Source organism: Nuphar pumila, chromosome 5, assembly GCF_984573655.1.
Source record: "Nuphar pumila chromosome 5, dmNupPumi1.hap1.1, whole genome shotgun sequence".
Lineage (NCBI taxonomy): Eukaryota > Viridiplantae > Streptophyta > Magnoliopsida > Nymphaeales > Nymphaeaceae > Nuphar > Nuphar pumila.
The window spans coordinates 129,697,934-129,719,917 of record NC_143253.1 but is presented as its reverse complement, the minus strand read 5'-3'; the positions used below and the strand labels follow the sequence as shown (position 1 = coordinate 129,719,917).

General features: G+C 37.0%; 1 protein-coding gene across 4 annotated transcripts; it reads left to right on the top strand.

The window, feature by feature from the left end:
* The first annotated feature begins 1,297 nt into the window (after positions 1-1,297).
* On the top strand, positions 1,298-18,645 carry LOC149838696 (mitogen-activated protein kinase kinase kinase 5-like). 4 transcript variants are annotated; one of them, XM_090006747.1, is made up of 11 exons: positions 1,298-2,313; positions 3,432-4,079; positions 4,149-4,236; positions 5,664-5,726; positions 5,826-5,989; positions 12,760-12,835; positions 14,368-14,427; positions 14,503-14,613; positions 17,604-17,816; positions 17,896-17,996; positions 18,092-18,645. In XM_090006747.1, the coding sequence occupies exons 1-11, from the start codon at positions 1,874-1,876 to the stop codon at positions 18,267-18,269; spliced, it is 2,142 nt and encodes a 713-aa protein (XP_089862873.1). In that variant the 5' UTR covers positions 1,298-1,873; the 3' UTR covers positions 18,270-18,645. The 4 variants fall into 4 exon arrangements, 3 of the variants coding, with proteins under 3 accessions (XP_089862873.1, XP_089862874.1, XP_089862875.1); XR_016431981.1 differs by having other exon boundaries at positions 1,651-2,313; positions 14,503-14,629; XM_090006748.1 differs by lacking the exon at positions 14,503-14,613 and having other exon boundaries at positions 1,651-2,313.
* The last annotated feature ends 3,339 nt before the right edge of the window (positions 18,646-21,984 follow it).

Here is a 21,984-nt window from a genome sequence, read left to right as displayed (position 1 = left end):
AACCATATTTTTTATAATTTTTACATTGAAAACTTGTGGGTCTAAATGGAAATTAGGGTCGGATCCGAGTCTGGTATAAAATTTCACAAACTATACCAGGGTCTGTGTATTAATTAGACCTTAGGGATCTGACCCGAGCCTTAACCAGGTCTTATTATTTATCATCGTACCTAGACCCTATAAGATCTGGTTAGGTTCGGTTAACCAGGCCGTTGACACCCCCCACTTTTCTGCCCCCCGGCCGCTTTCTCAGACACTTGATTGTCACCATCTTTGCAGCAACAGAATGTTACGCCAAATACATGACGTCCCACACTTCCCAAGAAAAAAAAGATAGAAAAAAATTGTTTACGCTTCTTTGTATTATTACCACTTCAGCATTTTGCTGCTATTGCTATCATTGCAACAGCAGTAGCAGCAATAGTTGGGAGCTATTAGTGGCATTGACTAGCTTATTCTTTTAAGTAGAAAGTAGATATCAATGCCTTTTTTGGGTCCCAGAAAAACACAGAATCTGTGAAAAGCTTTATTGGATCTAAACCTGTTGTCAAGTTCCAAAAGGACCAAAACAAATGACTAACATATGGTTAGATTTTTGCGTGATTTTCTGATGCTGATTCATTTTTACTTGAAAACCCATTTCATGCGCCAACTTTTCTGAAATTTCTGATATAGTTTTAAGGGTTTCTGACAATGGTCAAATGAAAACCTTGAGTTAACCTCCTTAGTATACAATGGTGAAATGCGTTTTAAAGTGTTTTCAAAATTTGTATTTTTAACTTTTACTCACTCAAAATGCATTATTGCTATTTTTACATGTTATGCTATGAACTTATATCTGCCTACTTCACAAAGATACTTAAGTTCCAAATTTCTCCGGGGAATAGGAAGCGGGGGGCAAGGATTGTTTTTTATTTTTTAAAGAATAAAAATACATTAAAAGCATTAAAATAATGTCTGTATGTATTGGTGTTGTGTCAGTGAGTCCAAGTTGTGACCAGTGGTGTCACCGGGGACATGCACCCACCATGGGTGTCCTAATATAGATATCCACCAACCCACCCACCCACTCACTCTAATGGGGTATTTTAAAATGATTAACTCCCGTTGGCTAGGTGGAGGTAGAAGGTAAGATTATAACACGTCCTTATTTGACCATTATACTAAAAGAAACACGACTGCACAAGGAAGTTCTGAAAAAAACCGTATCTTGATATGGAATTTGAAATAAAATGTTGGCCTGTATAAAAAATCAGATGAAAATAGAATCAGATTCGCGTACCCAATTGGGTTAGGAGAAGCTTCTCAGTGGTATGGTGGTGTGGGGAAGAAGCTTCGTGTTGAGGGGAGCTGCTTCTGCATTGACACTTGACAGTAGTAGTAATAAAGATGACAGATGAAACGATAAAGAAAAGTAAACGTTGAGCGAAGGGATGGTGAAAAATGAGGGGCGAGGGGCATTGACCTGACGAAGGTGAAGGGTTGGGGACGGGGCTACGAAAGTCGGGTAAAAGAAAACGATGGTTACGGGGAGCGATTTGACCACCATTGTAATACAACCAAAATTTCTTGTTCTCTGCCCTCCCGAGCTCACACGGTTCCACTTGAGAGAGAGAGAATGTGCTTTGATCGGTAGTCGGAATTAGTGTCAGAGAGAGATTGGGTAGTCGAAATTAGAGTTTAAGAGAGAGAGATAGAAGTGCTTTGATGGGTAGTCGGAATTAGAGAGAGAGAGATTGGGTAGTCGGAATTAGAAAGAGAGAGAGATTGGGTAGTCCAAATTAGAGTTTGTCAGAGAGAGAGAGGTGCATTTGATGGGTGAGGGAAGTTCGATTTTCTGTCTCTAGCGGACCATGATTGCCAGCCTTCCAAAATGCTTTGGTGGAGAGCCAGCGGGAGGAGTCACTCTTCTTCCTCCCATTCTATACCGTCTCCCTCTTCTTCTTCTTCCTCTGCTCCCTCTCCCTTCTCTCCAAGCCAAAAACGGAGCTCCAAGAACCAGGGGATCTTCAAAACCGGCCGAGACTCCAACCCACCGGTAAGAAGGCTAACCAGGCAACGGAAGCTCCGGCACGTCACCGATGACGAAGTCGGCCTCGTTTCGCCGGCTTCCGACTCCCAATTTCAAACCATGTTCGAGCTGCCTTCGCCAGATGCAGCCCTTCCGTTGCCGGAATCCGGTGGGTTCTCCCGGACGGTCTCTGATGGTGCTTCGCCAACGACTTCAAGTTGCTGCCCTCTCCCTTCTCCTAGGGAACTAGAAAGAATCATCCATCGTGCGTCTGCCTCGGACTTCGATTCTGCAATTGTCAGGTGAATTTTTCGTCCGATTTTGGTTAATCTGTTTCTAGTTCTTCAAATATCCCTTTCTGTAGTCGATTCCCGTTCGTTTGTAGTTCTTCGATTGTTGTTGTCGGTTTTCATGTTTTCCTTTTTAGTTCTTACTTTGGGGGTGTAACCGGTGGTGCCCAATTGAGTTCATCTTTTGATCCTTCTACTATGAGGAATACATTTATAGGGAAGTGATTTCTATTAAGACAGTTCATTGAGACACTAAATCGATCTGAATCCCTTAGAAGATGCATAACATAAAAGGAAGCATTTTCGAAATGGAAGTACTAAATTTGTAGACGGAGCAACCATGAGTTTGACAGACAGACCTCTTGGCAAGCATCAATGGCTATTTTTCTCAGTGAACATCTTCCTCTCAAGGTCTTTTTTTTTTGGTTTTCTGCTCTTTCATGGGTTGGTGATCACTGATGGTAAGGATGATGTATGATCTACCTTTTTAGGCTTTTCTTTTGCTGATGGATTTAGTCTTTAAAGAAATGAAGGAGAAACACTACCCATCTTATCTTATGTTGATTGTTTATACATGATGTATACTGTGATGGTTATGGGCAACTTACATCTGTTAACATACAGTTTTCATGTTTCTCTCTAAATGTTTGTCCTTGCTACATAGTTTGAAGTGTAAAAGAGAATAATTGGACACTAAATTGCCCATAAGAAAGTGTTTTGTATAATTATAGAATTTTTAGGGGAAGAAGATACATTTCATTCTGTCATTTTAATGATCCAGAACATTTAATTAAGGTTGATTCTCATTTATGAACTTAGGAACTTTTTTAGAATAAGAAATTTTATGTTAACGTTTTATTTCATATCTCCTTTCTTCATTTTTCTATTTTATTTTTGTATTTTCCTCTTCTGCCTATGTTTCATTTTTCTTTTCACTCTAGCTTTGTGAGAGGAGTGGCGTTGGACATTGTTTTATTTTAGAAAGCTTTTCATTTCTATATATTTTCCATCTCTCTTTTAATTTGCTGAAAAGGATAATCACATGGCTGTTTGATGTTATGCCATGAATGTTGAGGCTTCTCAACGTTTTCATAAAACAAAAAATTCTGATCAGATGATCCGTTTCACAGTTCACTGGGTTTCCAGACCATCCAAAACAGAACAGTGCATGCTCAGGCCTTATCTTATGGATCTTCTTTGGAGCACGCGGGTCATGTATTTCATGTTCAACACTCCGTTCACAAGGTGCACCATATTGACAGGCCAGATGCCATTGCAAAAAGTGCTCCTAGTAGTGGCTTGTCAAGCCCCAAACAAAGTCCACGAAGATTAAGTACTGGAGATTGTTTTCTGTCTTCTTCGGAATATGCTGAAGAACATCAGGGTTGGTATCCTCAGGAGAATCCGTCTCCACAGGATCTATTTGCTAGTCTTTCTCCCCAAGGTTTAACAGGAACAGTTTTGCCCATTTGGGAGCACTCTCCCCTTCATAGCCCTATAAGGAAACTATCTGCCTTGAACTCCAAAAGTCAAAATGGATTAGCTTCTGCAATAAACCCAAAGGTGTCGCCAGACAGCTCTTCAGGTGCCCATGAGGTTAGCAACAACATGGTTGTCCATCCGCTACCTCTTCCTCCAACAGCTACAGCATCTAGGCCATCATCTTTTTCCCAACAACCTGCTACAACTCCACTGCTTTCATCAACAACAAGAGCCTGGCAAAAGAAAAATCTTATTGGCAGTGGTACATATGGGAGAGTTTATCGTGCTTTTAACAGGTACACATTTATATGCACGTGCTTCTTCTTGATGTTCCTCAGGGTATCAACATGCTTTTTGTTTCACAGTCAGACTGGTGCAACTTGTGCGATGAAGGAAGTGACTCTAATTCCAGAGGATCCCAAATCCGCTGAATGCATAAAGCAGTTGGAACAGGTTATGATTGTTTATCGCTTGCTTATACTCAATGCTTGATCATTATTCTTCTTCTTAATGCTTATCTTAGTTTGAAGGAAATGATTTTATGGTGAATGCTGACAACAATGCTGTAAACACTGTTAGAATCCTATCACCTAGGTTTTGTACTTCACTGAAGTGTTGTGTCTTTCTACTAGTTGTTCTGACCATGTTTTATTTGTAGATAACTTGATTCTACCTAGTCCATCCATTGTTTTTTTTTAATCAAGATGCAACCAACCTTTGGTTTTCACAATCTGACTGTTAAATTTTTACTGTAGCACTGTTAAAAAAGAAAATCAAGGATTGGAATTTGAAGGGTTTTCAACACGCCTCTCTACGAGGGGTTAATTCAATAGAACTTTTGTGGAACTAGGAGAAAGGGAAGACCAATCAGTCTAAGTGGAAGCCATGAGTAGTGATCTAAGTAACTCAGGATTAAGCTGGCATTGGAAAGATAGGAGAAATTAAAAGTAAGGTCAAACCCATACAGATCAGATGGGCTCAATCCAAGATGCTGATACTATTTGAATCTGTGTCTTATGATTTCACTTTGAAAAGGACAAAATGAAAAGATGAATTTGAGTTTAGGTGCATTTTCTGCTAACTTCAAAAATTGCAAATACTGTTTTTTGAAGGCTTAGCTCTTGTTCATTATGATATGCACATTTGGGCTGCCTCACTCGTAAGGGTTACATCTTTGTATGTTCCAGATCCTATCTTCTTTTATGATACTTTAACTTGGTGAAACTTTGTGTTTCAATTGCGATCTGTTAATGTTAAAATTCCACTAGCAAAATGAGAGGAAATATGGAGGCAAGATACAAAGCTTTCAAAACCCAAATCCTTAATACACCCGAAACTCTTATTATTGACTCACAAAAGGAGGCAGTTATATATATGATGAAGGGCATAAAATCCTAGCCGGTAGAAAAGGGAAAATTATAAAACCAGACAGGTCCATACATACTGTGGGGGCTTCGCCCCTGCACCCCCGGAGGGGTTTTTGGTTGGCTTCAGTCTCGGGCCTAACAGCCCGATCCCTCCACTATCACCACAAACCTCCATTGAAAATTCCTATTGTATGGTCACCAAAATATTTTCGGATCGGGTCACGGATTGAAGCGGGTCCAGAATTCAGGACACTCACAAACAGTTAAACATAGTCCAAATTTGTGTGAATCTTATACTGTTCTTGAATAGCCATGCTTTATAAATTTGCTTTCTTCATGGTTACATGTAGACTTATGAATATGAACAAGGACTGAAAGTTGGTGTAAATTTCAACATGATTGTGTGTTTTCACATGCAGAAGCTTTTGATTCTCTTAAGCCTTGACTTTATCTTGCATCTTAGGAAAGAAAAATCTGCTTTTCCTCTGACTATTGGTGTCATGCTCATTGCAGGAAATAAAATCTCTTAGCCAATTTGAACATCCAAATATTGTGCAGTACTATGGAAGTGAAATGGTGAGTTATATATGTAGTTGCTTCTTTATCTTGCCATTTTGACTAGTCTGATCCTATGTGAAGGAACAAATTAAGAATTCATTTTTTTTTTCTGTATAGGCTGATGACAGCTTCTACATCTATTTAGAGTTTGTGCATCCTGGTTCAATCACAAAAATTATTCAAGAGTGGGATGGGGCTCTTCCTGAAGCTGTTGTTCGCAGTTTCACCCGCCACATAGTTTCAGGCTTGGCATACTTGCATAGCAAAAATGTGGTTCACAGGTGATTTTCATTAGACTTCTTATGTTAAATCAGCTGAACTTTATTGCTTGTTTGCATGTAACCAATTATAAATAATAGATGGGAAGTGCTTACAAAATATTTGTAAAAAATAAAACAAATTATTGGTGTCCATGACAAACTATTAAAACATTTTTCAAATACAAATATGGTTGGTAATATATGGATTGCTTGTAGGTCTAATGATTGAAATATGTGACATACTAATCTATCAAAAAGAAATCTATGGCATACTACATCACAAATCCTAAACTAGCATATGTGTGTCCACGATCATGAGAGACATAGAAGTGATGTATATAGGCCAAAGGATCATATCGAGGAGTAGATATTCTCTAGAACATAGAAGTGGACATGAAGAGTTGAGACAGGTTATTCTATAGTCTGCAAAACAGGTCCACCTAGAAAGTGAATCTTTTCAAGAAATGGCATGCAAAACTTGACAAAACCAAGCCAAGGGTCATTAGCAATGGTATTACCCCTTTCTGTTGTAAAGATTCAAAGAGTCTTCAATCACGAACCAAGAGTCCACCAACTCCAACTTAAGTGGATAACCACAAAAGTGTTCTCTAAGGAACACACTTACAAATCCCACAAAGGGAACCACAAAAGTGTTTCCAAGGAACACACTCATCAATCCCACCAAGGGATACACACAATAAAGCACACAATATAAAAAATATATTTTATTCAATGAAACAAATGTGCAAAAGCATACATTAAAGAGGGGAGAACACCCTTATTTATATACAATATATATAGAGAGAGCACTAGAGTTGAGAGAGGGACCTCCCAACGGCTAGATTTCTAGCCATTGGGAGCATGTCAAACTTGGTTGACTTGGTCCCAAAATATATATTATATATAAAGTTGACTTGGTCCCAAAAAATATATATTATATATATATTTATATATAATAAAAATATATAATATATTTTACAATAAAAATATACATATAATATATAAAAAATATGAATATATGTATATGTTTATACATATACGTATATACTAAACAATATACATAAATTTAACACTCTCCCTCAAACTTATGGTTGGATAACGAAAAGTTTACCTAAAAGAAAGTGAAACCTAGGAGCAGAGAGAAGTTTGGTAAAAAAGTCTGCCAACTAGTACTCATATGTGACATAGGGCAAATCAATGATTCTTTGAAGATATTCCTCTCAAACATAATGACAGTCCATCTCGATGTGCTTCGTCCTTTCATAAAAAGTATTATTGCTGACAATGTAGATAGCACTCTTATTATCACAGAACATCTTTGAAGCTTTTACAATCTTGATTCCCATATCAGTCAACACCACCTCCATTGTGGTAGTAGAAATAACCCAGTACTCGGCTTCAGTTGAGGAGAGAGAGATTTTCTGTTGCTTTTTGCACCTCCATACGATCAATGATTCACCTAAGAAAATACAAAAACTTATGGTTGAGTGTCTATTATTAAGATCACCACCCTAGTCTGCATCTGTATATGCAAGTAAATCTAATGCAGACGAGAAAGACATAAACAAGCCTCTAGAAATAAAAATTTTAAGATATCTAATAATACGCAAAACAACTTCCATGTGAATAGATGTGGGAGCGTGTTGAAATTGGCTAGCCATGTGTACATCGTGTGATATATTAGGTCTAGTAATTGTCATGTAAGAAAGAGCTTTGATAAGCTGTCTATAAGGAGTTGGATCATCTAGATGCTCCCCATTATCGTTTTTCATCTTGACATTTGTTACTTCAGGAGTGTCAACCTTATCATCTGATATACCAGACTTGAGAACAATATCAAAAACAAACTTGGACTAAAATAATAAATACCTTATAGGGGAATAAACAACTTCTATTCCTAGAAAGTATCATGAAAAACCCAAACCATTCATTTCAAAACTAGTTTTAAGAATATTTTTAATATGTTGAACTCCCAGTGTGTCTCCTTCAGTGATTATCATATCATCAACATAGAGAAGTACAATGATAATACCTGCATCAGAATTTTTAACAAATAAAGCAGTGTTAGTCACACAGGATTTAAAGCCAATATCAAGCATAACATTGTTAAATCTATCATACCAAGCTTTGAAAGCTTGTTTCAAACCATACAATGCTTTATACAGGCGAAGAGCCTTCCCTTGAGGTATACACATACTTGGAGGCGCCTTCATGTACACTTCCTTCATAAGATTGCCATTAAAAAGGCATCCTTACCATCCATTTGATATATGAACCAATTTTTAATTGAAACAACTGCAATGAGGGTTCTAATTGTGGTCATGCGGGCAACAGGTGCAAAGATTTCTTCATAATCTATGTCATATTCTTGTGCATATCCTTTGGCAGCTAGCCTAACTTTGTATCTCTCAAGTGTCCCATCACTCTTGGTTTTTATCTTATATACCCACCTAAAAACCTATGAGTTTCTTTTCCGGAAGATCTTGAATAGACTAAGTTTGAGCCTTTTCTAAAACATCTAGTTTTACCTTCATGGCTTTAATCCATTCAGAGTATTCTTTGGATTGAACATAAGATGAAGGTTCTACGTATAAGTGAATTAAGGCTATGCATGTTTAATATTTAGATGAAAAGAATCATATGAAATGAATTTTGATGGAGGCTTTGAAACTGTTGATGATTTTCTAGTTTGCAATTTTTCTTCACCTAAATTAAAGAACTTTTCAAATGCACATGGAGGTTTAGGACATCCCCATCTAGAGTATTGTAAACAAGTTTGATTATCATGAGGAACTTCATCAAGAGACTCCCTATCTATTGATTCAATGATATTCTCAAAATCACGATCATCAATATCTTGGTTGGATCCAAGATCAAATAAAAATGAGTACTCAGTTATTTCCATAGCTTGATCTTTATCAAAGTTTTTTTTTTTCCAAAAAAGTTACATTTTTAGAAATATATAATTTTTCAGTTTTAGGATTGTAACATTGATATCCCTTTTGGTTGTTGGCATACTCAAAAAAGGCACAAGGAATAACTCTAGGAATAACTCGAGGATGATGACATTATGTTTATAAGATAAACAACTGTGAAAACAACTTATGCCCAAAAAATCTTAGGCACATGACTAGCAATAAGCAAGGTTCTTGAAGTTTCAATGATGTACCTATATTTTCTTTATACTAAACCATTTTTTTGTGGTGTGTGAAGACAAAATCTTTGATGTGTGATTCCATAAGGTTTAAGATAATCTTTAAAATCATTTGATACAAATTCTCCCCTTGAATTAGTACGAAGTATAGAAATTTCATTTTCAAACTTATTTTTAACCAACTTATGAAAATTTAAAAAAACAAAAAAAGACTTCAGATTTATGCTTAAGGAACTATATCCAAGTGTGTCTAGTAAAGTCATTCACAAATATGACATAATATGCATATCCACCTTTAGATAATATGGGTATTGGACCCCAAACATCCGAATAAACTAACTTAAGTGGTCTAGATGAAACAAAAGTTCTATCATTGAATGATAATCTCTTCATTTTTTCAAGAACATAGTCTTCACAAGAGAAATCATTAAGATCACAAAATTTTTCCAAATTTGGAAAATATTAAATTTTTGATACATTTGAATATCCTAATCTTTTATGTTATACATACAAATCTAATTTTTGAACATTACAACAAAAAAACATCTTTGGGTATTTCTAAAAAATCCATATAGCATATCCCTCATTCTCTATGGCCTTGCCCAATTAATTTCCCTGATTGACGATCTTGCACCAAACATTCGTTTGAAGAGAAAAAATGTTATAACGATAATAAGATATTTGAGATATGGATAAAAGATTTAGGTTTAATTTGAGAATGTGTCAGATCTTTTGAATAAAAAACCTTTTTGATTTTGAAAAATCCTTTTTAAAATTGAAGAGATGTACCATTGGTCGTAAAAGCATTTGACACACTTGAGTTGTTATGATATTCTGATAATATATCATGGTTTGGGGTCATGTGAAACAATGCACCGAAATTGAGAAGCAAAGAAAATTTACGGGGGTTGGATAAAGATGAAACAACGACTCCAATTGAAGAAGATGCTTCTTTGAGAAGAGGTTGAAGAACTTCCACTAGTTGAGCTGGAGACATGATTTCAATAGATGATTCTTGGGATACAGGAATGTCACTTGACTCTTGTGGAGTGTTAATCGAAGCAACCTTCTTTTCAAATATCCCTTTTAGCTTAGGACATTGGGGCTTGGCGTATCTCGGTTCATGGCAATGATAACAAATAATTTTCTTTCTATTATAGTCATTTCCTTGTCTTCTATAATAAGGTGGTTTATATGCACAAACATAATTTTTTGGTCTAGAGATGGCATCTTCATTTCTTGCCGCACGCTTTTTCAACCTAGTTTCTTCTATACTCAACTCCTTTATAGTGTGTTCAATAGAGAGAAATTTTCCTCTATGAAGAAGAATATACTTGCTTCAAATTCCGGTCTTAAACCGTTGATAAGTTGATAAAAGTGCTTTGCATCTATTTGTTTTTTACGGAGCTCAATATCTTCGGGGCAATGCCATTTTGGCTCTAAAAGAGTCAATTTTTCCCAATGTTCAAACAAGTCATTATAGTATTCTCTAATACTGTTTTTTATCTTGAGTCATAGTCCGAACTCTATCTTGCACATTATACACATGTGCAATATCTTTAAGAGAATACATTCTCTTGAGATACTCCTAAGCCTTTTTTGCATGTTCGAATTTGGCAAGGCTAAAACATTTTTTAACATCCACATTACTAATAAGCCAAGACATAGTCTTGGCATGTCTCATTCTCCATTTTTTCCACTTCTTCTCATAGTTAGCAATGACCTTGGTCTTTTCACTTTCAATTAGTGGAACTTCTTTCTCATTTTCTACCTTGGTGAGAACTATCTTGGGTTCCATCAAACCCATCTACTAGGCCCCACAACCCTTTTTTCCAAATAAAGTATTTCATAATAGAAGCCCATGTTACATAGTTAAAATCATTGAGTTTCACGGGCTTAATGGTGACATTTTCATTGTCATCCATTTTACAAGGAATGGGTAGAAAGAGGAATAAAGAGAAGAAGAGAGAAAACAAAAAGAGAAATACTAGCACTCCACCGATATTATGCAAGCACTTGAATCATCTAATGATTCACGATCATAATCCACAAGCACTTGCACAATCACGATTTCACGAACACTCCACCAGTGTCTTAATTAAGAATACTTGAATGAGAATAAAAAAAAGAACCAATCTCTGATACATGTAAAGATTCAAAGAGTCTTCAATCAGGAACCAAGAGTCCACCAACTCCAACTTAAGTGGATAACCACATATTTTATTCAATGAAACAAGTGTTCAAAAGCATATATTACAAAGGGGAGAACAGAGAGAGAGAGGGAGCACTAGAGTTGAGAGTGGGACCTCCCAACGGTTAGATTTCTAGCCGTTGGGAGCAAGTCAAACTTGGTCCCAACAGCTAGAAATCTAGCTGTTGGGAACAAGTCAATTAATTTGACTTAGTCCCAACAAATAAATATTATTATATATATTTATATACAATATATATAAATATGTATATGTACAATTTAACTTCTGACACATACCATAACCACAAAATATACAGTTAAGTGCTTTAGGCAACAGCTCTCAACCTAAATGGATAAGACACCTACTCTAATGATATTTGAACTCGAGTCCGAGAAGGAGTACCGGACCAAGATAGAGTGCAGCTTGAAGACAAAAAGCAAGGAGTTTGATCTCAAAGTCTACCTTCCTAGATTTTTTCTGAAACTCACGGTTTTGACTTATAGATCGTTCATTGGTGGAATGGAAGGAATTGGGAGAAGAAGGAACAACCAGGAAGATAGAAAATTTGGAAGGAGAAAAGATGGATTGCAAGGTGTTCCCATGGGGTCCTTTAGAATGCCCTATATGTGCTCATGTAGTGTGTGTGTGTGTGTGTGTGTGTGTGTGTGTGTGTGTGTGTGTGTGTGTGTGTGTGTGTGTGTGTGTGTGTGTGTTGTTGTTGCTAGGCCAGAATGATATGCTCTTAAATTTCAATTCCTTCTATGTCATGTTTTATTTGTCACATTTTAATGTGCTCTTTGATGTTTCAGTTTCTTTCTCTGTCTTGGAGGTTATTTGCCTTGATGTTTTCCAGGACATTTACCCTCTCTCCTGTAGAAATTTTGATCTAATGTTGCTTTAATCATGTTTGTAATCAAGGTATCTTGTTTCTGTCATTTCTGGAGTTAATCCTGTCTATTTGAATGCTATCTTAAGTGTTCTCTTGCATGAATTACATATTTCTTATGAATCTAAGTGGCTTTAGTTGGTCACATTCTGCTTGATTAGTTTCAATTGTGCTCTGTTCTTGTTGTTAAGGTGGAATAGTCACAAACAATATGATTAACAATCAAATTCATACACAGTGTGGATTGATTTTTATCCTGTGGAACATCATGGTTAGTGATGACATGCAGTAGTTTTCTTTTTAACCATGATCATGTATCGTATTGCAATATTTTGGTAGGATTTCACTTAAAATCAGGGACTCATTCATTCAAGGATTTGCCAATTCTGATGACGTATACGGTTTTCATAATCTAAGGTGAAGCGACTGTAGCTCAAGTTGCTTGGGGAGTGACTTGAGTGAAAGGCGTGTAGCCTTAGATTGGGTGAGGAATAGGGAAACAAGCAAGCAAGGTAGTAGCGGATCTGAGATGATTTTTCTTTTTATTGTTTATTTGCAGGGACATCAAGTGTGCAAACCTACTGGTTAACCATCATGGTGTTGTTAAGCTTGCAGACTTTGGGATGGCAAAACATGTAAATCCTTTGACAGAGTACTTCTAGATATATTCTCAATATATTTTTTTCATGTAAACTACACTAACACAGTGTATTACTTGGGATTTATGCATGTTCTGTTATTCAGATTGTTTTCATGTGTGGCTATTCCTTCTGCTTTATTCCTTAATTTTGTTATATAGGAACAGAAAGTTCTTGAACCTTAGTGATTTCTTTTATCTAGGGTTTATGTGGTCATTGTTTTTTGGCTTAGTGGTTTTTCTGATGCTGGTTACTTCTTCTAAAAGTATTTGCTAAGTAGATCATGGGGCATGCCAGATGCATGTGTATATATGTGTTTTATGTGTATCATGAGCACAAATCAAAATTTACACTCAAGATGTCAACATATGGAAGAAAAATCACATCTTATTTGTCAATAATGAAAAGTAATGAGGTTAACTAGTCTTGATGCATATTATTCAGAAATAGTAAAAGAATGTTTAAAATGAACATTTAATGTAAATAGTCATTTATGGGCCTTTTGTTTGCCTGAGAAAGTAGTTGTAATGGATCAATTTGTCAAAGCAGTTGGACCTACATTTGTCTCCATGCCGTTTCAAATACCAGATAACATTATCCTAGTGGAAAGCATTTTCTTGACAACTTTCTCCATGCAATTTGTCAGACCTTATGGGCCGTCACAATTTCTTCCTGATGTATTGTCTATGAAGAAAAATGTCAAATCAACAAAATTTCTTCTTTGGAAAAAGTTCTCAAACAATTAAACCGCCATTTATGGAACAGGCAAAGAGGTTACCAATGAGGAAGCACTCTGTGGCATCGGCAGTAGTCAGTGTTGAGTTTAGAGCACAGTGTTTGTAATCTCGTTGCAGTCTAAGGCTTTGCAAGAAAAACTGTTGCATAATAAATGAGCAATTGTGAATTATGAGACAATATGGTGCACGGACTTAAAACCTCTGATTCACCTATAATGGATAAAATATTCTTTATTTGTTATGAACTTCCTTGTGGTATGCACAACCTTGCTATCACTGAAATTAGGAGGGTTTGGTTAAGTGAAATGAGACCTAACATCAAAGTAAATCAATCTTTATGGTTGTTTTGGTATTGTTGTATTGGTGAGTTCTGCTACTTGAGTGGTATCCTTCCATATCTTAATCCAAACGATCAGTAAATATCCACGGAAGATCATAAATCATTATCAACCAAGTGCAATGACATGTCCTATATAGTTAATCCAGAAAATGCATACAAGTATTGGGGGAATGAGGAGCAGAAACATAACTTCTTATGCCAGATCCCTTGTCAAGTATGGAACCATGAGACACTTTGTGTTGGAAATTCTGACATGTTGGAGACAGTAATATATAGACACATATCAAACAAAATATGTTAGTTTAGCTGCTTGTTAGAGGAACTGATGACACCCAACAGGACTGGTGTACAAACTTTATTGCCAGAAAAGATGGTTAGAGCCTAGAGGGATAGTCATGGACCTAATTCTATCATGTGTAATCACTTATTTAAATTGCCTTGTTTTTTTTCAGTTGAATGGGCAGGCTTCACCACTTTCAATGAAGGGATCTCCATTTTGGATGGCTCCAGAGGTAAAAAAAATTATCCAACCTCCTTTTAACTCTGATATAGATGATTTTTTCCAACATTGGTTCTCTCTCTTCCAGGTCTTACATCAGAAAAAAACTGGATGTGACCTTGCTGTTGATATTTGGAGTTTGGGTTGTACCATCATTGAGATGATAACAGGGAAACCTCCATGGTGCAATTTGTCTGGGGTGAGCTCATGCAGCAGTATGTTTTACATGATTCTGTGGAGCTAGGACATCATTTCATCCTTTGCATTAGGTCAAAACTGAGGGACATAGTTCATCGTAGAGAAAACCACCATAATTGTGCTACAATTCTGATCATGGTTCTTGCTATAGAATCATGTTCCTTTGGCTGTTATCTTCTTTCATATGCCCTTAGCTAGGCATCAAGGATAACTCGAGCTACTAATTGTTCATGCACTCTTCTCTATCCATATTGAAGGTTATTTTCAATTTATTCTGCCCTCTGTGACATAGAGTAGAACTGGCTTCTTGTGGTGCATCTTTGAGTTGTTTCTTCTTGTACCAGTATACAGGTATGGGATGAAGGTACTATTTTATTACAGTATACAACAGCAGAATCAGGTTCTCCTATCCATATCAGTTCGGTTTCATGTGTAATGCTCAACCTTCTAATGTTAAGTCCTGACTTGTTGACAACCTCACCTGCCCCCACTTACCATCTTCTCCAAGCCTTTACCTATCCCTTCATGTCCTAGTTCATCAAATTTTACTGTTTCACCTTATAGACCTTCCACATCTTCATATGACCACACTGGACTTTCTCTGAATATCTTCTATATTTTTCTTTTTTGGCATCACTTTTAAGCTTCTGTTACTGTACGTCTGGTATTATCCATCTTATTTAATCTTAGTGCATTCATGTTGGCTAAATGCACTTTATTTTCTTTCAGTTATGTGCCATATAATCTTATAAAGGTTTACCTATTAATGGGAGCAGCACCCACTTATCACTACTGCATGTTCTCATTATCTACTTTTTCCTGCATGTTGTGATACAATAGAGCTTACAGATTCAAACCTATCCTCTACGCACCTTATTTTGGTTCATTTATTTAAATCGTTTTTATGTACCCTATTTTCGTTTCATTTGTTGTTTGCAAGTTTTATATTTGGCTAATAGACCATCTGCATCTGCGAAGTGTACATGGGACATCTTGTATTAATCATATCACTTAATTTGTGATTAATGCAAGTAAGCACAGATTAGAAAGGTTTTTGATGTTAATGAAACGAGTAAGTTTAGTGCATCCATTTCGCATTTCCATATAAGGCACCTTTCCTCAGTCTTGATCTCATTAGTTGCCTTGGCATTCTAAGATAGGAAGTTGCACCCCAATAAGCATATGCATATTTGTCCTTTTTTTCTTTTTGAGCTTCTTGATGAACTTGTAGTTTTTACAATAGTTGTTCCAACTGTGATCCATTTTGAATTGCCATACAAGGTTCCTTTCCTCCTCGGTGTTAACTTCATTAGTTGCCTTGTCTTTGTGCATTTTGCACACCATTAAGAAGCATACCTATTTGCCTTTTTTCTTTTTGAACTTCTTGATAAATTATCTTCACATAAAAATTACTTTAGCTTTTGACGTCTGTTCATTCCTGTATTTGTAATTAATATGCTATTATTTCCAAACACTTCATTATACAACTTAGGTTGAATGTCATCATCATCATCATCATCATCATCATCAAGCCTTCTCATAGTTGATGTTTTTGTAGTCAGTTGTGTTGAATATCTTCTTTATTCTTCTGGACAGAAAACAAGGTTTTCTAATTCTTCCTCCCATATTTGATTTTCTCTTTATAATCAACACATGTTGAATAATCCAGCCAATCAGATGTGAAAGATCAAAGTTTTCCCAGCAGTGGAACACAAAAAGGTGTTGAGAGAGGAAGACTCAATCCCACGTCTAATGACTTGGTGGGCTGGCTGCTGTATCACTGTGTATTTATAATACAAGATTACACTAGGGTTTTGGTATTTTACCAAAACACCCTTGCTGAAGATACAAAATATAAAAAGTACAGCATAATTATGCAAATTACATATGTACTCTTGTGAGCTATATGAATTACATTACTAACAGCCTCCCTCAAGCTGTACATGTCCTTTCATCATGAACAACTTGCCTTTTAGAAACCAAAATCTTGCCTTGGTAAGACCTTTGGTGAATATGTCTACAATCTGATTCTCTGAACCCACAAACTGCGCTTCTATTTCTTGATCTTCTATTTTCTCCCTTATAAAATGCTGGTCTATTTGGATATGCTTTGTTTTCCCATGATAAACTAGATTTAAAGATATTTTAATGGCACTCTGGTTATAGAAATAAACAACCGATCTCCCAATCTCTCGCTTTAACGTAAACAATAAGTGTCTTATCCAAGTTACTTTCACAACTAAAGATGTCATGGACCTGTATTTTGCTTTTGTACTTAATCTTGCTACAGTTCTCTGTTTCTTACTATTCCACAATATCAAGTTTCTCCTAAGAAATACACAAAAGCCAAACATGGATCTTCTCATGTTTGGATCACCTGCCCAATTTGCATAAGTGCATAAGTCCTGAGCCTAGTCTAACTGTAAATTCACCAGGCTGGTTAATTCTGTTGGCTTCAGATGTCGTGCTGCCAATCTGACCAACCAGCCCAGTGCCGGTTTGGTTGGGGCATGCCCTACCCGCTCATCTGGTTAGAGAATCTCTCTCTCTCTCTCTCTCTCTATTGCACCATTATCATCAAAGAGAATAATCTCAGATATGACATTAACATGCTGAGGTTAACATGCACATACACACACACAAACACCAAGGTAAGTGTTAGAAGCATGACTGTTCACAATAGTATGAAATCTACAACCTACGTAAGGTACCCCATTCATATAGAGATAGGAATATCATGGCCACCAATAGATGATTTTTTTTCTAAAAGAAGATCGGATATCTAACTTTTCTTTTTTGGTTCATCTTTTTTATTGTCAATAGAAAATGTATAGGTCTCTTTTAAATATTCTAAGTCCGAACTTGGTGGCAGGGCAGGTTGAGTATTAAAGAATTCTTTTTGTTACCAATCTTCATGTCTATTTGGGTTTTATTTATTCATTTATTATGTTATCTGTCTTCGATGCTGACTCTTTTCTCTGTCCTATGCAGCCTGCAGCAATGTTCAATGTTATGAGAAATAGAATCCCACCTATTCCAGACAATCTGAGTTCGGTTGGCAAGGACTTTCTTCATCGCTGCTTGCAAATTAACCCAGCAGAAAGGGCAACGGCAATGGAGCTGCTTGAGCATTCATTTTTGGGGAGCTCACTTTATCATGAAATCTCCAATTATCATCCGACACTTTTAAAAAATAAAAAACTGGTTAGTTTTTTCATTCTTTGGTGGAGAATTATTATTTTTATATCTATCTTTGAGATGTCTAATTGTCCAAATATGACAGGATATATTACATAATTCGAGGGAAAGAGCTAGTCGGGCTACCGATACCATGGCAACAGTTCCAAGAACACAGGCTACAAAGGAAAAGAAGACATCACAAAGGTGATGGTTTCTGCAGTTTTACCTCCTAAAAGAAAATCAGTTTTCCTCAATTAATTTTTGTTATGACCTTAATTCTGTTTTTCCTGTGAGAGCAGCCCTGGTTGTGTTGAACCTCCCAGAAACCAATCAACCTCATGTCATTCTCCTCGTTCTACCCTTGAGAATATTCCTAGTTCATCTCCTGAACATGTGGATCATGTCATATACAGTGTTAATGCTCTAAATCTTGGTTATGGAGATAATTATAAGCGGCAAGACCTGTGCAACTGGTGACTGTGTTGATTGTGTTTTTGTTAAGGCAAGCAGAACTCCAGAAGTTACAAGATCAATTAACACTGTCCTGTATCTTGGGACTGATACCTATTGTAAATTTTCTCATGTCTATCAACTTTGTTCTACCTCTGCTGATGATGTGTATCTTGATTGATGTACATGATGGGCCATGGCATGTCATATGCCTCTGAGATTAGCATGTTTTTGTTTGGTATAGTTTGCCTTTCAGTGTACAGTGACATCTTTTCTTCTCTTTCCCTAGTTAGATGTATTTAATGCTGGCTATTAGTTTTGGTGATTGAAAGTTGTATGTTGTAACTGATAAATTTGGGAGCAATTGATCACTAAAAATATGAAAGTTATTCTGTGCTGTTTCTACTTTGCATTATGAAACATGTACCAATGTTTATGTGAGCAATACGACCATGTAGCTTGTGGAGATTATGGCAGTTTAAAATCACAAGATGAGAAAGGCAAAGAATTGTTAACTCAAATAGAAACTGGATTTCCTATTCTGTTTATGTTCTATGGAGGAGTTACCCTATTTTCTCTATCCAGTTTTATTTGTAACTGATGTAGATCTTTGTGTCCATATTTTTCCCTGTTTTCAATTTGGCTTCTATGGCATTTTCTGTTCAGTGTGAGCCTTGATGGTTGAATGGCTGAAAATAAATCAGAAAACAGGGATTCTTGCTGAACGAGACGTATCACTGTGTTCCTCGGCAAATAATATCTGCCTACAAAATAAAACTAGCTTTTGACACACACACACACACACACACACACACACACACACACATATATATATATATATATATATATATATATATATATATATATATATATATATATATATATATATATATATGAGACACCGAATAAATGATTTGCATGTTAAAGAGTTTTGCTGGAAATAACAATTAATCTTTGTGATCAGGAGGTAAAATCCATGTTTTTTCTGATTTACTTTTGGGCACTTGGTTGGACATGAAATTCCTATTTGCCTTTGCTGATGAAATACCAGCTCCTTCATATTAGGATCAAGATTGCAAAAACTCAGTGTCATGTAATTTGGCGGGAGGCCAAGTTGTCAAGTGGTATTTTGTGTTTTACTCTTAGTGTTCTAAACTCCAGCGTTTCCCGTTGTCCCAAAACTTGCTTGTGAAGACATCTCTAGCCTACAAAACATAAAGAGGAAAAACAAAAGAAGAGAAAGCCTAAGTGGCCTCTTGGACTAGGCAAATCTTGAGATTTAGTCACTGTTCAAGTAAAACACCTAAGAGTCACCACACGTGTTCACAATTGCTCATTCTCAATCTGAACTTGCAGACGACCCATGTGGGAAAAGTTGAAATCTGGAATGATCCTGTGCTTAGGGGTGGCAAAACTTGACATGACACGTCAACCCGCCTCTTAGGCGGGTTCGGGTTTGGTTTAAACTAACCCATTTAATAAACGGGTCGACCCGCCTAACCCGTTTATTAAACGGGTCGGGTTCCTGTTAGGGGTATGCCAACCCGCCAACCTGTTTAATAAACGGGTTAGGCGGCCGGGTCAACCCGTTTACCCGACCCCGACCCACCCGCCAACCCGTCCGCTAACCCGCCAACCTGTTTACCCGACCTAACCCGTTTATTAAACGGGTTGGTGGGTCATGTCGGGTTATCCGTTTAATAAATGGGTCGGGTTCGTGTTTGCCACAGCCGACCCATTTATTAAACGGGTTGGGTTCGGGTTGAGGTATGCTGACCCGCCAACCAGCTGGGTCAACCCGCCAACCCGACCCCATTGCCACCCCTCGGTGTGCCTTGGTGTAACCAACCAATACTGTGTAATGAGTTGGAATATGGTTGACTACACTAATAATTGTGTAATGAGTTGAAATATGGTTGTCTGCACTAATAACTGTGTAATGAGTTGGAATATGGTTGACTAGACTAATAATGTGTAATGAGTCGGAACATGGTTGACTAACATGACCAACATGTGGCATCTCTCTCTCTCCCTCAATTGTGTTAATTCTTTCATTCTTGGGGTGCATATATTTTATTCTGTCTAGGTTAGAAAAAAATCATTAGCAGATTAACAGGAAGTAATTTAATTTAGCTTATCTCTAATAAGGATGGTGGCTACTTTTTTATCTAATTTTTATAATGCATGGTGTATTACTTTTTTATATATTTATGCAGAGAAAACGCTCCCAGGATCAAAGACCTAACCACACTAGCTCTGCCTGTGGTATCCTGACAGCATAAAACTCTGTGGGCTTACCCCTTGCCCCCAATGAGATGCCACGCTTCGGCCTTCTTTTTTTTTTGCGCATGGCGTCCTACTTGAGACGCAACCAAAACAAAGAGCTTATGTCTCATGGTTTGATCGGCATTCTAGTATCCGTCATGCCACATTTTTTACTCTACAACAAAATGTATTTACAGTCCTACAAAACCCTACGAAAATCCTTCAATGGATTTGCAGTCCGACACTTTTGACGCTTGGCTACTCTCTTCTTTGAAAAACCCCTCAATGGGTTTGAAAAGCATACTTCTTCGTTGGATGGAAGTAAGGATGCAAACGGTTCGGATCCAGAAGAGCTAAATACATGGGAATTCTAATCGGATCCAAAACAGCTAGAAATTGTAAAACCACCATCCTGGATCCTATCCATTTGCATCTCAAGATGAAATGAAACAGGTTTTCCGATATGTCATAAAGATACTCCAACTTGCCTCGTGTCCCTGTGACATCCGTTGGAGATGATCCAAATGTCTAGTAAGAATAAGATAAATCGACTATCAAACTTCAAATAAAACATTGATAAAAGTAATTGCTTTGACCATAAGGTCAGGTTCAAACATACTTTTTCCTGTTTTTCAGAAGTCACCTAATTAAGTCTCCTTTTTTGATATTCTTCACTGCCCCTGATGCACGCACGGTCGAACCACAATGTTTTGTCCCAACCAACATTTTCAGAAATCAATAGTTCAGTACTGCTAGGTTAAACATCAATCAATAAGGGTAGGCTATCGGGCTGGCCCGATGGGCCTGAGTTATTTATTAATTTTTTAATAATATAATTTTTTTAAAAATTAACTATTACATAGTAAATTGAATAACCATTATTATTTGCTTAATTAGTTGCATAGGAACTTGATATTTGTTAATTATTACTGTTTACCTAATTAGTTGCATGGTAACTTGATATTCTCTGGTTAACCTATAATTTCAGTCAAGCATTTATGCATTTTAAGATTGGGCCAGGCCAGGCCGGACCCAGACTTCTTCACATTGGCCCGTTGAGCCAATGGGCCTGGCCATGGGCTTCTCAACCCGAGCCCATTAAGAACCAGGCCAAAACTTGGCCCATTAGTAAACGGATCAGGCTGGTCAACGGCCCGATCGGCCTGGTCCATTAGTGGGCCGGGCCGAGCTGGCCTGATGCCCACCCCTATCAATTAATGTACTAACAGTTTTTTTATGACAAGGAACCCTCGCTGAGAACCGGGTCACTTAATGGGCCCACCCTCTGCGAGATAAACCCCCATTGTGTCACCCACACCCCAAGTAAGTAAGCCCCGTAGTTAAGGGCACATTAATTGCTTACAATTTTTTAGAAATTAATAGTTCAATCCTGCTCTTATCCTAAGATTTTGTTCAGACTAAATGTTTATCATTAGATACTTCTGAAAATCTTTTTAATTTAGCATTAAGAGGCGCT

Excerpts from the sequence above, each read along its gene's own strand:
- LOC149838696 (XM_090006747.1), top strand. The coding sequence starts at position 1,874 with ATGCTTTGGTGGAGAGCCAGCGGGAGGAGTCACTCTTCTTCCTCCCAT. Across the intron at positions 4,237-5,663 it reads GCATAAAGCAGTTGGAACAG|GAAATAAAATCTCTTAGCCA; the intron begins GTTATGATTGTT and ends TGCTCATTGCAG. Across the intron at positions 12,836-14,367 it reads ACTTTGGGATGGCAAAACAT|TTGAATGGGCAGGCTTCACC; the intron begins GTAAATCCTTTG and ends GTTTTTTTTCAG.